The sequence below is a fragment of the Leuciscus leuciscus genome, assembly GCF_965113295.1.
Source record: "Leuciscus leuciscus genome assembly, chromosome: 13".
In the NCBI taxonomy this organism is placed as follows: domain Eukaryota; kingdom Metazoa; phylum Chordata; class Actinopteri; order Cypriniformes; family Leuciscidae; genus Leuciscus; species Leuciscus leuciscus.
In genome coordinates, this window is record NC_138737.1 from 23,666,797 (window position 1) to 23,683,629 (window position 16,833).

General features: G+C 40.1%; 2 protein-coding genes across 3 annotated transcripts in view; one reads left to right on the plus strand and one right to left on the minus strand.

The window, feature by feature from the left end:
- The window catches only part of slc15a4 (solute carrier family 15 member 4), a 67,767-nt gene extending 62,569 nt beyond the window's left edge, over positions 1-5,198 (minus strand). The window contains exons 1-3 of the mRNA XM_082188426.1: positions 4,972-5,198; positions 4,083-4,706; positions 836-1,128 (exon numbers count right to left, since the gene is read on the minus strand). Of these exons, the coding sequence (XP_082044552.1) occupies positions 836-1,128; positions 4,083-4,655 (866 nt within the window). The 5' untranslated portion in view covers positions 4,656-4,706; positions 4,972-5,198. The remainder of the gene's footprint in view (positions 1-835; positions 1,129-4,082; positions 4,707-4,971) is intronic.
- A 3,430-nt stretch (positions 5,199-8,628) lies between these two features.
- glt1d1 (glycosyltransferase 1 domain containing 1) overlaps positions 8,629-16,833 on the plus strand; it is a 42,792-nt gene continuing 34,587 nt past the window's right edge. The window contains exons 1-4 of one of the 2 annotated variants that reach the window (XM_082188445.1): positions 8,629-8,865; positions 9,265-9,416; positions 10,189-10,294; positions 13,096-13,147. In XM_082188445.1, coding sequence (XP_082044571.1) covers positions 8,798-8,865; positions 9,265-9,416; positions 10,189-10,294; positions 13,096-13,147 — 378 coding nt within the window. In that variant the 5' untranslated portion in view covers positions 8,629-8,797. Of the gene's footprint in view, positions 8,866-9,264; positions 9,420-10,188; positions 10,295-13,095; positions 13,148-16,833 lie in introns of both variants that reach the window. The other variant, XM_082188444.1, reaches the window with a different exon arrangement.

A 16,833-nucleotide genomic window follows, 5' to 3' on the forward strand; every position in this document is an offset into this window, starting at 1 on the left:
GGTAGGGCAGGACTATTATTTAATTGGAATTGTTTTCATTAGTCTATTGGTGCCTTCAAGTGATTTTGGAATGATATAAATTTACAAAATGAGTGCATTTCTTTGAGCACTAACTGTGGATGAAAATTTATATTGGTCAAGTCAAGTCAAGTCACCTTCATAGCTAGATTGTTTCAAAGCAGCTTTACAGTGATAATGGGAAATTACAGTTACAGAGATTGTTTTGGCTTTACAGCAGCTCTAGAATAAAGTTATTGTCCAGCTAAAGTTAGTTTTAAAGGATTCACTTCCGTTGCAAAGTGCATTAGTTATTAACTAATGAGGGGGCGCTTACATGACACCGTTCAAACAGAAAACCCTTAACGCACTCCGGCCTGCATATTTGCACAACAACAGAGCCTGGTGGCTCGAGAACGCAAAACTTGGAATAGGTTCCAAGCTGCAAGCATTGAACATTTTTGGAAAACGTTATCATCTCCGCGTAAGCCCCAAAAACACGAATCCGTGAAATGCTGATGGATGGCGTGCACATATTTTGCGCGTTTGAACATATATATATAATTTTTTGTCGCTTCCGCGTATCCATGTGAACGTTTTATCTGTACAGAGGTAAAGGTCATAATTAAATTTTTAAATGTGAAATGTTCACTGCACACTTTGCTTATTTATTTGGAGCGACAGGTTTAAATACATAGATTAAGCATCTATTCTCTAACTCTTTTCTTTATAAGGAGGTGAAAAGAAAATGAATGTTCACAATAAAACCAATAGTTTGTATTAAGAAAGTTGATTTCATGTGAACTGCCCTATTCACAAAAGTGAGCCTAGCCCTCACCTGAGCAGACTGGGTTCCTTTGGCCCGCGTCCACAGAAGGCCGAGGCCAGGATCCGAAACATGTCGCTGAAGGCGCTGCCGTCTGCAGGCTTGGTTATGAAAACCGCTCTGCCCAGAACAAAGACGACGAGGGACACCCCGAGGCACACGGCAGGGATGATGTAGCCAATAGAGAAGCTGATGTTCTGCTGAATATAGGCTACTCCACCCAGTGAGAAGATCGCTCCCAGATTAATGCACCAGTAGAACCAGTTAAAGAACCGCCGTGTTGCCTCCGGACCTCGATCCTTCACCTGTAACATCAATTACTTTCATTTAACTGTTTTATTAATTTTAAGCTCAAAGGAAAAAGTGAGAAACTGACAATCAAATCACTTTTAAATCCATAATAACTAATTCTATATCCAGTTCAGTGTCAAACAAGGGCAACAATAACATTAACAATGTCCAGCTGGAAAAAAAACATTTCTTTTTTTGACTTGCTTGTGGATACTAAAGTTGCACCGTCAATAACCGTATCAACAATCAGTTTGCATTCTTCATTTAATTCAATACTTTTTTTGCAGTTTACTAAATGCATTTATAAACTTGGGTGAATTTTCTGCACATGTGCATGCAACGCTTTTCTGAAGAGATGTCTGCTCACAAAAAGCTCAAAATACATGCAGCTGTAGCCATACAATCAGAGACACAATCAATATAGTGTACGAATTTTCAATTCATTGCCCCACTTCCTCAACGTTTAAATGAGATCTATGACCCAATGACACCCAGATGGTACAACCTGCAGTTAATCTCTTTATTGAATCTAAAAATCACATGACGATCATATGACGAGAGTCGACAGACATCATCAACACTGGCCTAATCCAAGTCATCACTTGTATCGCAAAATAAGCCTTGCGTTTTTTGATAACAACTTTGGTTGACAAAAAAAGCTTTTCAAATAATCCAATTCAAAAGGTTACTGTATTAAAAAAAAATCTGTTACGCAGATAAACAAGCCAACGAAGACAGATGTCAGTTTTACTTCCCAAATTTTTGGTTTCATTTTGCATGTAATGTCTAGTTTGATAGAAGCAGTCTTACTCACTATCATATAGTTTCTAATTAATCATTTAGTCATAAGCAGAAGATTTCCTTATAGTTCACTTATGTCAGGGACATCCCCCTTCCCACCACAAGGCATAACAAGCCTTAGTAGCATGGAAACATGGCTAAAGCATGGAAGGATTCTTTTATTATACAAATGTTTTTGCACTGTTTTCGCATTGTAATAAATGTTTTGGTGTGATTGTGAAACGATCTACACATATCACTAAAAATCTTCAGCTCTTCCTCATCACTATCATAAATTAAGCTTTCATATACAAATTTAGTTTTAAACGAATCTGAGAAACAGACCTTGGTAGTAACCATAGAAGCCACTTCAACAAAAGGCATAATTTCGATCTTGTGGGCTGCAAAATGGCTTGTGTCACAAGGCAAAATCTGACTCAAAGTACCTCAGAAATGTGTGGTATTCGCCTTGTCATTTTTAATAAGTGAAGCGAAAGTGTCCAAAGGTATGTCCAAATTTAAGGAAGTCTTACAAAATGTAGCCAAAAAAATACATTGACAGTGAAAAACAGAAACATTGTAAACAGTTGTAAAGTAATGAAGCAACCGATTATGTTGAAATCCGAAATTTCCCACTTTGCTACTTTTTGGACATTTTTAATTTTGAATTTGTGGATTTGGCTAAATCCACAGTCTAATAAATGTAATAGGACTATATTAAATTTAGAAGGTTATCAAGGGTTCACGTCACAAAATGTATATCAGAAACCAATTTTTTTTTTTCAAGAAAAACCTCACATTATTGTTATTGTCACTTTAAAGTCTCTTTTATGACTGTTAGATGAGTGGTGTCAATGGGTTAAAAATAGGGTTAAAAATACAGCTTAAACTCCCAGTAATAACTGACCCATATTTTGTTCAAGCTGCACTTACAGAATTCTTGCACTTTTAGACATGACAATGGTGAGTGAAATTAAACTTGAAAAATAAACCCCAAATTAAAAAAAATCTGTCATTGATTCACCCTTATTTCATTCGAAACCTGTATGGCTTTCTACTGTGGAACACAAGAATGTGAAATTTATGTTGAAAGTGAATGAAGACGAATGTGACTCCAAAAAGCTTAAATGTGTCAAATATTATTTACACCTTAAATGAGTCAAATAATATAATGTGTCCAATTTGATCTGATAACAAATCGTTCATTTGATCTTTTCATAAATTCACTGATTCACAGTAACGGTTTGAATTAAATCAAATGGACCCCCATTCTCCATTTCAACTTTACAGCCTCCACTTGCAAAGGAGATTATACGATTATCAGTAAAAAAAAATTAGCACAAAGCTAGCATGTGACCTCAGAAGACTTGGAATATGGTGTACGAGTTATATGGATGCTTTTTATGATATTTTTGCATCCCTTTTGAAGTTTAAAATGATCAATCTCCAACATAAATGGACAAGAGCAACCAGCACATTATTCAAAACGTCTCCTTTTGTGCATCAAAAACAAAAAAAGCAAGAAAACTATTCAAAACAAACTCTCTACACTAGTAGTGAGTTTTTTGTATCTATAGACAGAACCGGCCAGGGTTAACCTGAAGCATCTGAAAGAATATTATTGAACAAACACCAGCAACCATGTCAAAGGTCTTAATATCATTCAGAGTTTCATAAAAGCCAGACACAGCAGAAAATATTGCTCTGAGAATCAATCCGAGGTTGCGCCCCTGAGATTTGAACCTACTCAAAGTTTAGACAACTCTCCAGTTGTAGTGAAGTCTGTTCATTACCTCAAGGGTTTTCAATCTTTTAGATGCCACAGACCCCCAAAATATGATCATTCTGTGCCTACATTTTAAGCTATATATTATTTGTATGTATAAAGACCAAATTTATACTGTGAATTATAAATAAATGTAAAATATTACAATGAAAATATTTTCTATTGTTGCATTATTACTTTTTTCTAATCACTAATTGTGCTTTACTGTACTGTTAGGTGCATTATTTATTTAGAAACCATTAGAAATCAATTTATTTACTTTAATATGTTTTTATTTTTATCCAAATTATTTATTTAGTTAGAAACGATATTATTTAAGCACTGTTTTTCCCTAAACTTTTCACAAAGCCCCTGGAACCCCCCGGGCGTTCCCAGAACTCACTCTGAAAACACTTGCATTACCTGATCTGCCCCGAATGGAGTGATGTTTGACTTCACAGCTCCCACTCCAATGGCCACCAGCACCAGACCACTGAAGATCGCAGGCCTGCAGTACGACATCCGATTGACGCAGGTCACATTGGCAGGCACGGTCCCATTTTCAGGAAAACATTCTGCAGGCTGCACTGGGAACGCCATCTCTTCTCCACACAGATGATTCCTGGTGTTGTCGCTGGCCACAAAGGGGAAAAGCAGCATCCCTAACAGATACAGGACTAAACTTAAGGCTATGGTTAAGAACTTGCCAAGGAACGCATCCGCCAGCCAGCCACCAAAGGGCGATATCAAATAAGTGACTCCCATGAAGATCAAGGGGGCCTGGCTGGCCAAAGTGCCCTCCCAATAGAAGGGGCTGCTGTTTAGGAAGAGCACCAGGTTTGAGGTGATGCCATAGAAAGCCATTCTCTCTAAAGACTCTGCCAGAAGTATGGCAGCACATGCCAGTCTCCTGCCATTGAATACTGGCTCTGATCTGGCTGAAGCCACAGAGTTGTCCAAAAGAGGAGTGCTCTCGTTTACATCTCTGCCAGCCATGGCCTGATATGACTTTTTCTCAAGAGGAGGTCAGCTGACCAAAATCCAAACCTAAAGGACACAAACAACAACAAAGGATAACCATTATTTTAACAGCACGTGATACCAAAAAACATGACACATGACGCAATAATGGAGATTCGGGAAATAAATCACAACAGGGTCCTTATAAAATACTAGCTCATTCTTGCACTTATTGACTTAATTGAATATTTCAACCCAACATAAAACAACAATAAAAAGCCGCTGACATGCTGTCAACAACTTCTATATTTTACTCAGTAAACAGGCTAACAACATATTTCCGTAAACATACCGTTCTTGTACACTCAGCACTTCTCCACATTTAGCTGTTCAGCCCGCGACGTGTTTACCAATGTCCTCGAAATACATTTTAATACAATTATTATGTTAAAATTCCTAAAAGTCTGTCGATATGAAGTTTAGCTATCGGCTCTGAGAGTAAACAGCCAGTCACAATACTACCGCGTGACACCCGGTTAACTCATAAACGTCAAAGTGACGCGCCCACAGTGCAAATATCAGATCTTCATATCATATGGATGTGTTTATCGTGTGTCCTGTGAGGAGTATCAGGTTGATCGTTTTGTATACAACGCATAGAGGCAAGAGTTAATCAACTAGCAGGACAACCAACGGCCATTGCTGATTGGATAAAGGAGGAAGAAAGTTTTTTTTCCTATTGGCTAGTATTGCAGCCAATCAATTCTGCACATAATCTTCCTGGCTGGTGCCTTGCCTGTCATGCACAATTTACGTTTCGTTTATGGTTATTCACAGCCTTGTGTGTGTTTTTGTTGAAATAGTTTGTGCATACACCACTGAGAAAGAAAAAAAATCATATTGACCCCATTAGTATGATTTTTTCTTAAAAACTCTTTGCTTATTATTTTAGAATTTTATACATATTTGTACACTATATACATAATTGTATTTACTCCTAAGTCATGGCAATGTGAACATTTAAATTAGATTAATTATTTATTTATTAACTATTTATTATAAGTGTTTTGTTTATTGATTTCAACACCCTTTTGTGATTTGTGGGTTATAGTGTTATATAATTAATTTGTGCATACACCGCTTAGAAAAAAACAAATAATGTTGTATATAATTGTTGGGCATCAATATTTATTATGAATTTACACCGTCCCATTATTATTACAGACAGTAGTTTCTTACATTGTCTGTTACTGTCATAATACTTCTAAAAAATTATAATATGCGTCTGAAATATAGCTCTGTAGTTTCTTAGTAAATGTTTCCTTTATTAGTCATTAAGGTTATGATTTCCTTGCTCATTTTGTATTATATTCATGAATAGTGAACTGCTGAACTCATAAATTAACTTGATCAAAAGTAAAAAAGTGTTTGAGTGCCAAATGTAGACTGACAGATCACATGGACACCATCCCTCAGAACAGAACTAGAACTGCTCGGCTTCATGTAGCTGACAGACTTTTAAGGATCAAGCGAGAGGTGAATAAAACTTTGCCAACTTTAGCCTTCTTTCCTCATTCAGACCCATTAAAATGTATGAAATTCATGAACTCAATTTCAAACGGTCTGTACTATAAGGAAGTGCCAGTGGCAATTTGCTGTGGCATGATAACACTATATGAAAGTCAGCATGTCCCTCAATCACAGCTCTTCTCTCTCATGAGAATTGACTAAAAGACTATAAAACACACCAGTTATGTATTTGTTGTTGATTCTCTCTTTTTAATTGAGAGAATTTTAAAATATTAGAATGATTTCTGAAGATCATGTGTGCAACGTTCTAGGTCTGACTAAGATGATCAAGATGCAAAAAGGTTCAAAAACAAAAGTATTTATTAAATAAAAAACTCCAATCCACAGGAAAGAAGGCAAAGTAACAGAGTGGAAACAGAGAAGGAAATGAGGAACTTAAATACACAATGATCGATTATTAACTCAAAGACTAATAGGTGTGATCATTAAATGAGTGTCCATGGCAACTAATGACTGGCGGGAACAAAAGAACACAGAAAACAAGTAACTGAAAGTGCAATATGAAAACGAAACCAAAACAAAGGCAAAACGTGACAGACCACCTCCCCCTTTCTGGAAGGCGACTCCTGGCGCAGTAAATGATAAATGTTCATATAGCGTTGAGGAGAGTGGAGGAGCAGAAGAGCACCACAGTAGGACTGACGACCCCATGGAGGACCAGAAGACCACCACAGCAGAGCAGACGAGACTGAAGATCCCCACGATAGAACTGATGGTGGGAGGAGCCAGGGCAGAGTTAGCGGTCCAACAGCTAACGGTGGACCCCGGAGATCTGGAGACCCAGGCGTAGCAGAGGAGATGGTGAGACCAGTCGACACTGTAGGTTCAAGAGGCCAGGGTAGAACCGCGGTGACAAGCAGCTGAGGTGGAGCAAGGGCACCGGTAGACTGGGGCGGAGCCGGTGCGACCAAGCTGGTCGGAGCCGCAGCTGATGTCCCGGAAGTCCGTGGCGCAGTGATGTCTGACCAAGGTAGGGCCGGAGGGATGAGGGAGCCTGTTGGAGCTGTGAGGACGACAGTCTTAGTGGAGCTGAGGGGGGTGAGGAGCCAAGGAGGAGCTGACTGGTCGATGGGCCGAGGTGGAGTTAAGGGCTTGTCATCCAGAGGTGAAGCCAGGGAATCCACTTGGCAAGGCAGCGCTGGTGATCGGAAGATCTGCGGCGGAAGGAGACGAGGGACCAAAGGGAGCCAGCGGAGGCGGGACCAAAGGGACTGACTCATTTTGGGAGAGGAAGCGGGAGAGGGAGGCTGGGTGGGCACAACATCGACAGCGATGCAGCTCGGACTGCCTGGGATTAGCAGTATATCCTCCACTTCAAGCTCCACTTAAATTCCCACTTGTTCGGAAGTTACAACCAGCTCAAACACATGGTCAGACTGGACGGTGGGCTTCCATTCCGGGATGGACAGGGCTGCAGGCTGTGGTTCCGTAGTGGGCATTGGCTCTGGCTCTTTGTCTGTTGTGGGTAACAGCACCGGGACACGGTCTGTGGTGGGCTCGGGTTCTGTCTCCACGGTGGGCGTGGGCTTTGTGTCTCCAGTGGCCGTGAGCGATGTCATGGCATACATGCACTCTAGACACCTGAGGATGACTTGTCTCCAGGTTCCTCTGGTCAAGTTGGGTAGGTCAAGTGGTCAGTAAAGGTTCGCTCCAATCCAATATAGTGATTTATAGTGATTTTATATAAGTTTCATTGTCAAAGGTAGTAGCTAACTGGTAGAAATGAAGTGAATAGTCAAATATTGAGAGCCCTTCACGGTCTAGTGAGATATGTAGGTATTCCAACAAATTCGATGCGTGACACATAATGAGAATACTAAACATTTACCAAACGTCAATGAATGAAAGACAATGTACTTAGGAAAACTATAAGGGCTTAAATACACAGAGGAAGCTTCAAAACGGAACAGGGAACTGGTGAGGGATAATCCCATGACTAATAATTAATAATTAACTAGAACACAGGCAAAAACAGTGACAAAAATACAATAAACAGAACAAGACAATGAAACTAAACATATATATTAGTATTATTACTTATTGATTTTCTCAATTATATCATCAGTTATGATGTTCCTAAATAATTTGTCAGTTTTATACTATTTCAGGGAAAGGAAGTTTTTACAGAAAAATTCACACAGATGGTGATTGTGGTAATTTAATAAATAACATAGTATTACCATGGCACTTACTAACTTTTTTATTTTACTGTTTTTATTTTATTTTTTTATTTAGGGACATGCATTTTAGGCTATAATTTTATCGCTAACACTTACAAGGCTTGGTCCACAACCCAGATCGAATACACTAGAAATTATTAGTATACATATTGATATATTATTTTATATGATTTGGTGCCACATTTAATATTTTTACGTTGCGCCCACTATAGTTCCGTGTTTCCGGGGGGTCTTCATTTGAAACGGACCCGTTCTAAAATAACTCCACGCGTCGGTTAGGTAGGCTGGTCTCTGACGTGACAGCATGAGATTAACAGAGTCAGGTCAAGAGAGTAAACTATTGTCCGTCTGCTGGCAGGCGCTCTTGCTTTGTTTATTAGCGTCAGCATTTTGTCGCCACACGCTGAAATGCGCTTGCTCTTCCTAGCCTGCTTAAGTCCTAAAACAGGGAACTGTACCACTGCCGAAAGAATAAGGTACAGTAACATGTTTGGTTAGCGAAACCAGGAAGTATCACAATCCTCCATTGATCATCACCTCTCACAGCACAGCTTACTCGAGTAATGTTAATCCTGTAAGGCGATCATTTTTCAATTGAAGCGATTTTTCAACCTGCAATGCGATACATCACAATGTCACGTATTGCCCTGCATAATGCGCACAACGTTATACCATTGCGAAGCTATAATCTGTTGGCGCTGTATAAGTACCATGTTTTTGGGGGAGTGTACTGTAAAATGGTAATATCATGGTATTAAATTCCATAACCATCACTGTACCATGAGACCAAGAACACCTCAGAGCTACTTTATTACAGAGAATGAGATGCTGATAGTGTGATATATATTGTATAAGTGTGTGTGTTTGGGTTGCAGGAATCACATCGTGGCTGCAGGACACACTTGTGTACTGTGTGATACAAGAGAGTTTAGTTCTGCCTCTGATGTATCATCCCTGATGACGCAAGAGCCGCGGGTCGAGGCTGCGCTGGCCATTCATCTTTTCAAAGGAGGCAGGCTTCTTTTAGGTGGCAAGTCCCTCAGCCTCTTAAAATATACACACACATGTTGGTTTCACTATATTAGTGAGAACAGCTCATATAGATGCAATTGATTTTATGTGGAGTTTGTGTACCACATAGTCTGAGCTGCCCACACACATACAGTACTGTACACACATCTGTCTCGTCTCATTAGTGTTACTATCCACATCTATCACACAATTTATGACTTTACTAGTGATAGAAACATTGGAAATGCCCACTTGCACATTAAACATTACGTTTTAGTGTAGGATTTTGTTTAGGGATTAATTAATATTTGATATTTCATTGCTCATGCCACTATATATATATATAAATTAATATCAGTCATTAGTTTTCAGCTATAAGTGTAACATGGTATTACCATCTGATACCATCACCACAGTCACAGTGTTTTTAATGGGCAGTATGATCATGGCACTCATATTATCTGCTTCCATGATCAATTTATGGCATTCATTTAAAAAAAACTGTAAAATGTTGACTGATATTATTGTGCATCCTTACTCACAGAATGCCTTGTTCAGATTGAAGGCTACTTCTCCCTCACCTCTCTAAGATATGGCCAGTTTTTTTTTGTCATTGCCTGAAGTGTCCACTCTGTGGATGACGACTTTCCCCTCTGGCAAGATAAACACACTGTTTCATGCCTCAAGGACTTTCCTCGCTCTAAGGATTTAAAAGTTGAACTTCAGAGGAGGTGAATAAGTAAAATAAGGGATTTACGTCTTTGTTGTGAATTTCCATTTCTCTGCAGATGCTGGAGTGCCGTTTGGAGTGGTCTTCGGAGGGACAGATGTCAACGAGGACGTAAAGGATGAGCACAAGCGAGCTGTGATGGAGGAAGTTTTGCGCAAGGCCAGGTCAAATTTACTCAGTCTCTAATGAAAGCTGCCGCTTATCCTGCTTCCCTGCTCTAGTCAGCTATAGTTAATGGAATTGTTTGGGCAAAACAATTTATTCTGTCATCATTTATGACCCATTCTAAACCTGTACGACTCTGTGGAACTCAAAGAAGAGATTTTAAAGAATGTACTGGCTGTTATTTTCCATGGAATAAAAAAAAACTATATCTGTTTGTTTCTCACATAAAAATTAATATGGCTTCAGGAGACTATAATGCACAAGTCATATGGCCCAATTACAGTATGATACTTTAACAGTGGTGCATAAAGGTCTTACTTAATGAACCGTTATGTTTTTATTACCTTAGAATGAGCCATTTCTATCTACATACACCGCGGGTCCCTTACATTGAAATGTGCCATTTTGCACCGATATGTTTCTATGGTGGCCCTAAACGGACAAACGTGTTTCGTCACTATGTTGTTCTTCATGCAAATAAGCTAGCTAAAGTCAGCAAATAAAACACTGACACAATGATGAACAAGTAACAATAATAATCGCAATAACATATTGTTTTACTGAATAATAAAGTAAACATAATTTCTTAATTTATCTTTGTAAAGAAACCTCATTGCTTAACTGGATACTCTCTGCTGTCTCAGATTACGACCTTTCCTGTCGGCCACCGTAACTTTTGATGGTTGCAGTTTGTAACCTCACCACTAGATGCCGCTAAAAATCACACACTGCATCTTTAAGAAAATGTACCGGCCATAAATATGTTTTACTGGCCAAGAAACGTAATGGCACCAAAATTGTATATACCGGTGAAAATTCACAATTCTCTTCTCCGATACCACAGATAAAACTACTAACCTAACTAATATTTTAAACATTATTAAAGACAAGTAAACAGGCAGTAATAAAATAAGAACTAATAATCAAATTACAAGCAAATACAATAATATAACAATGATGCAAATGAAATAAGCAGGCAGTGCTTTTCAGGTAGGTTTGTCAGTAGTTTTCTGGTGTAGAAATTTAATAAATGTAAAATATATATAATGAGGACTCCTCCGTTAGCTGTTTTTCTTTTGTTTGTTTTTTGTTGAAATAATAGATCAAGGCTCTTCAACAGGCGGGTTGCAAATTAGTATTTAATCTCAAACAATTATTTTTGTCAAAAAGTACACTGCTGTTCAAAAGTTTGGGGTCTGTAAGATTTAAAAAAATATTTTTGAAAAGTTTTTTATGCTCACCATAAAAACGATAATATTTAAACATTTTCCGTTTCAATATATTTTCAAATGAAATTTATTTTTGTGTTTTCAAAGCTGAATTTTCAGCATCATTACTCCCGTATTCAGTGTCACATGATCCTTCAGAAATCATTCTAATATGCTGATTTGATGCTCAAGAAACATTTCTTCTTATCAATGTTGAAAACAGTTGTACTGCTCAATGTTTTTTTTTTTTAAACCATAAAAAAAAAAAAAATCCTCCAGGATTTTTGTAGAATGTACAAAAGAACAGCATTTATTTTAAATGAATTTTTTGTAACATCATACAGATTATTGTCTTTACTGTCACTTTTGATGAAATGATGGCATCCTTGCTGAAATGTTCATTTCTTAAAAAAAATATATAAAAAAATACTGACATTAAACTTTTGAATGATAGTATAGTCTCTCTCCTTTTAATGCTCTCTCTTTTTATCCTCCATTGGGCCTTTGGCCTAAAAGGTTGATAGGATCAAGTATCATTATGTGGCATTTCTTCTCCTTTTTTGATCAATAATACATCTGTACCTAAAGCCTGCCAGCTATGGTTTCAATTCATTAGCCAGGTGTTAAAGATTCTTGTGGTCTGTTTGATTAGTACAGACAGATTCACACCCTTTTGACAGTCTTAAGGGAATAATTGTCACTAGGGAGAATAAGAGCCTTTCCACTTCAAACACATCTGTCAGAAAAGACCCCCTGCTGCCGCCGTTACTGCCTAACTTTCACATCTCCTGAAAGAGAGGGATGATGAAGAGGAGATGTAGGGAAACCCATGGGCTTTAGTTGCAGTCATTTGGAAAAATAACACAACACTATGTCTGCTTTTTCTTTATTCCACCCACAAGTATCAAAAGAGGACCTTATGTCTTATGCATGTGTGTGTGTGTGTTTGCATTTGTCTTGAGTTTGAATAAACAAGCTTTAGAATGAGGCTTGACAGCATGACAGAGGCACAGTCCAAACTCTGACTTTTTTTCTTTCTTAAAAAATACAAATACAGGGAGCTTCAAAAGTCAAAGACCACGTTGAAAATCTGGGATATAAAATGTAATTTTAAATGGGAAATAAACAAAAAAGAGTTTTGAGAAATGTGAAACAAAAATGTAATACATTGTCTTTTTCTAGGTCACTTTTTAAATAAAAAGTATTTTCTGAAATGCAGATCTTTATCTTTTCATAATTTTTTTTATGCGAACAATATAATTTGTTATGATAAAAATGGTTATTAGTTATGATAAAAAAGTTTCAATTTAAAAAAAATCTTCCTCTTCGTCATCCTGACTTTAAGCGCTACTCAGGGATTGCATTGCTGTACTTTTATTTGCGTGGCTTGACTGATTTGATTTACAGATTTTTGGCGAGCGGTGACAGCTTTGATGTGTGGGAAAGTGTGGAATTGCAACGAAATGAAAGCGGTTGAGTGCAGTCGCTGGGGTGTACCTCACTATCTCAACCCTGTGCAGACTTTTCATGTTTCTTTACACGTTAAACATGTCAACTCACTTGCTTCATCTCTTTCTCTCTCTCACATGCAGGTTTGCTGTGGCGTTCACTGATGCATTGAAAGAACAGGCTCAGGTGCTCCTGGTAAGAAATGTTGAGTTTACAGCTCCAGGTTCATAAGACTGCTGTTGTTAGCGTGCTAAACCAAACCAACACTTTGCAAGTGTCAGGAACCCTTTCCTTTCATTTTATATGAACTGCAGCGCTGAGTGCAGTGAACAATGCTTAAACACTTGCTTAAAGTTGATGTGAAATCATAATTGATAGTATTTACTTTTTATTGCACAATATAGAATGTCCTGGGGCCAGATTTACTAAACAGGGTAAATTAGCGTGAGAGCGCAATTCCAAAAAAATCGACTGACTATACGCAAATTAAAGAACACAGACGCAGCTGGATGACTTCCATAATGACCAACGCAATCTACCAAGAGCAGCGCAAATTAGCATCTGGTTTAAGACATGCTTTTTTGGGCGGTAAATAAAAGCGCAAAAACAAGTAAATTGACTAGCGCAAACCTTAGTAAATCACCTTGCATGATTCATTTAAATACTCTCCTCCCATAAATTTGCATCTGGAAGGGAAACTCCTACATAGGGCTGGGCGATAAAACGGTATCGGTATTTATCGATGGTACACCATTGTCGGTAACAATATAAAAATGTTCGATATAGTGCTCGATATTTTCATTAAAATGCATGTGCATCGCCCATAGATCTTAGTTCACATATCGCGTCTAAAAACGCGTGGAAAGCGCGGCTATGCCGCTGTCTCCTTCTTTCCAAACCGCTTTCGCTTCCGTGGCATCTGTCGTTGCTATGCAACCATGAACTGCGCACTCCACATCATGTTGACTGAAGGTGCGTTCCATTTGACCGTGATTCGTAAGTGGACTGCAAAGTTAAAGATGGCGCGACCACCACAACGTTGCCCAACATCAAATGGCAAATGTAATGAAAGTGGAATGAAAACACCATCACTTCCGCTAGAGCCCCCTCTACGAGGCGCCTCTATGCGTTGAAGTGGAACCTGTTCGTGGAGTTGTGTTCTTCTCCCCAGGAGAACCCCCGAACTTGTTTGATCAGGCAATGCTTTCCTTAATGCAAGCTGGGTTGGAGCGAAGGCTGTCTCCCTCCACCCTTAAAGTGTATGTTGCCGTTATCTCCGCACATCACGATGCAGTTGAGGTAAGTCGCTGGGAAAGCACGACCTGATCGTCACGTTCCTGAGGGGGGCGAGGAGATTAAATCTGCCTCGCCTGCTCTTTATACTCTCTTGGGCTTGTCTCTGGTCCTTCGGCACTTCAGAGACCACCCTTCGAGCCCTTGCAATCTGCCGAGTTAAAAATTCTGTCTTGGAAGACTGTACTCCTGGTTGCATTGGCCTTCATCAAGAGGGTAGGGGACCTGCATGCATTTTTGGTTGATGAATCGTGCCTAGAATTCGGCCCGGCTAACTCTCATGTGATCCTGAGACCCCGGCCTGGAGACATGCCCAAGGTTCCTACCACTCCTTTCCGGGACCAGGTGATGAACCTGCAAGCGCTGCCTTTGGAGGAGGCAGACCCAACCCAGCAAAGCCTCAGCACCTCAGACCAGCTCTTCGTCTGTTACGGAGGCCAGCAGAAGGGAAAGGCTGTCTCCAAGCAGAGAATGGCCCACTGGATAGTGGATGCCTTCACCTTGGCTTACAAAGTCCAAGGCGTGCCCTGCCCGCTTGGGTTGAAAGCCCCACTCCACAAGGAGTGTCGCTTCTTCCTGGGCGCTGGCACACGGCGCCTCGCTGACAGACATCTGTAGAGCTGCGGGCTGGGCGACACCTAACACGTTCGCTAGGATTTATAGCCTACGTGTTGAGCCGGCTTCTTCCCGTGTGCTTGTTTCAACCAGCCAGTAACACCGAAGTTCCTGCTCAATTGTCAACTTGCTCCACCACTCCCCTACACATGGGGCGGATACGTGCGCTTTTTGCTCCAGTCGAGTTCCCACAGGCGAACCCTGTAGAGTTCCTCTGCACCCCTTGGCAGTCGGACGTGGCAGAGCGTCAGGCCTAGCACTCGTATGCTTGTGGAACCTGTGCTAGGCTGGGTTCCATATGTTGTGATCCCTGCGCCGATCCCATTGGGGTATTCTTCAACGATCAGCTCCCTGCAGTGAGCCTGTGTCTTTCCCTTGGCAGAGTCCGCTCTGCCGTCACTGTCCCTCCCTCTTCTTAGGCTGGAGCCACCCCAGTGACATTCCATATGTTGTACTGCCCCTAACCGGCCAGTCCATTTGTGGATTCTCCACGTTACCTCCCTTCGGGCAGGATGTGGCTTCCGCAGCGTCCCTCTCCTCTGAAAAGGCACGCTTTCCTAGTGTAAACCAAGAGTTCCACTGTGTGGGTTATAACGGAACAGCAGTTTGAACTCCCTCCACGCAGGCCTTCCGCCCCAGTCAGTCAGGGGTCTGAGTCTTGCGTAGGGCACTGGATGTGGCAGCAACCGTGGCGTTTTCCATAGGGATCCTAATTACGTCAGCACGTCGACGTAACGTCGAACGTGACCGAATGAAAGGGAATGTCTTGGTTACATATGTAACCCTCGTCTCCTGACCATCGCTGTACAGCCGAACACGTCTCAGCTCCTCAGCGTAAAACAAATATGTGACGCACCTGCTGCTCGTTATATGCTCGCGATGCAAGCAGAGCAGCTGATGCAATTATCGAATGCCAATGTGCATTGGCTCGTTTTAATACTCTCGAAGTAAGTCGGGGTCTCTCAAGGCGATCCCAATTACGTCAGCACGTCGACGTGACGTAGAACGTGACTGACTGAAAGGAAACAAGGGTTACATACGAGACAAAGTCGTTTTCATCATTGCAAGGCTCGAGCACCAGTGCTACCAAGTAAAAAAGTTAATTTCGAGCCCTGCATTGATAATAAATTATTATTGAGCAGCAAATCAGCATATTAGAATGTTTTCTGAAGGATCATGTAAGACTGGAGTTATGATGCTGGAAATTCAGCTTTGACATCACAGGAATAAATTACATTTTAAAATGTATTAAATAGAAATAGTTATTTTAAATTGTAATAATATTTCACAATATTACTGGTTTTGCTGTATTTTTGATCAAATAAATGCAGGCTTGGTGAGCATAAGAGACTTCTTTCAAAAACTTGCTAGTGTTAATTTCTAATGGGCTTCTAGAAGAGGGGGAAAAAAAAGAGAGACAACTATTGCGCTAACTGATGCTATAAATACAGCGGGAAGATTTAACGGCTACAAATGCAATATCCTGCCTTGCATCCTATAATAGCACAGCATTAAAATCACTATTTCCATCATGTTTTATCCTCAAATGAAACCCCAGACACACATTTTGAAGTCAAGGCAAACAGGATGTCTCTGTCACACACACACACACACACACACACACACACACACACACACACACACACACACACACACACACACACACACACACACACACACACACACACACACACACACACACACACACACACACACACACACACACCAGGGGTCTCCCTCTCCCAGGACTGATAACATCCAGCCAATTTCCCCTCCGTCTGTGAGAAATTATCCACTTTATCTCAACCAGCCATTTACATATTATTCTTTTATTACCTTCCTGCTGTTATATCATTTTTTTTCCCCCTCCACTGGTATTGATTTAGGCAAATCAGGGATGCGCCCCACTGCACAGAGATTTTTCCAGCAGATATTTTCTGCTATTACAATAGCCAAGGACATGATTTGGGCAT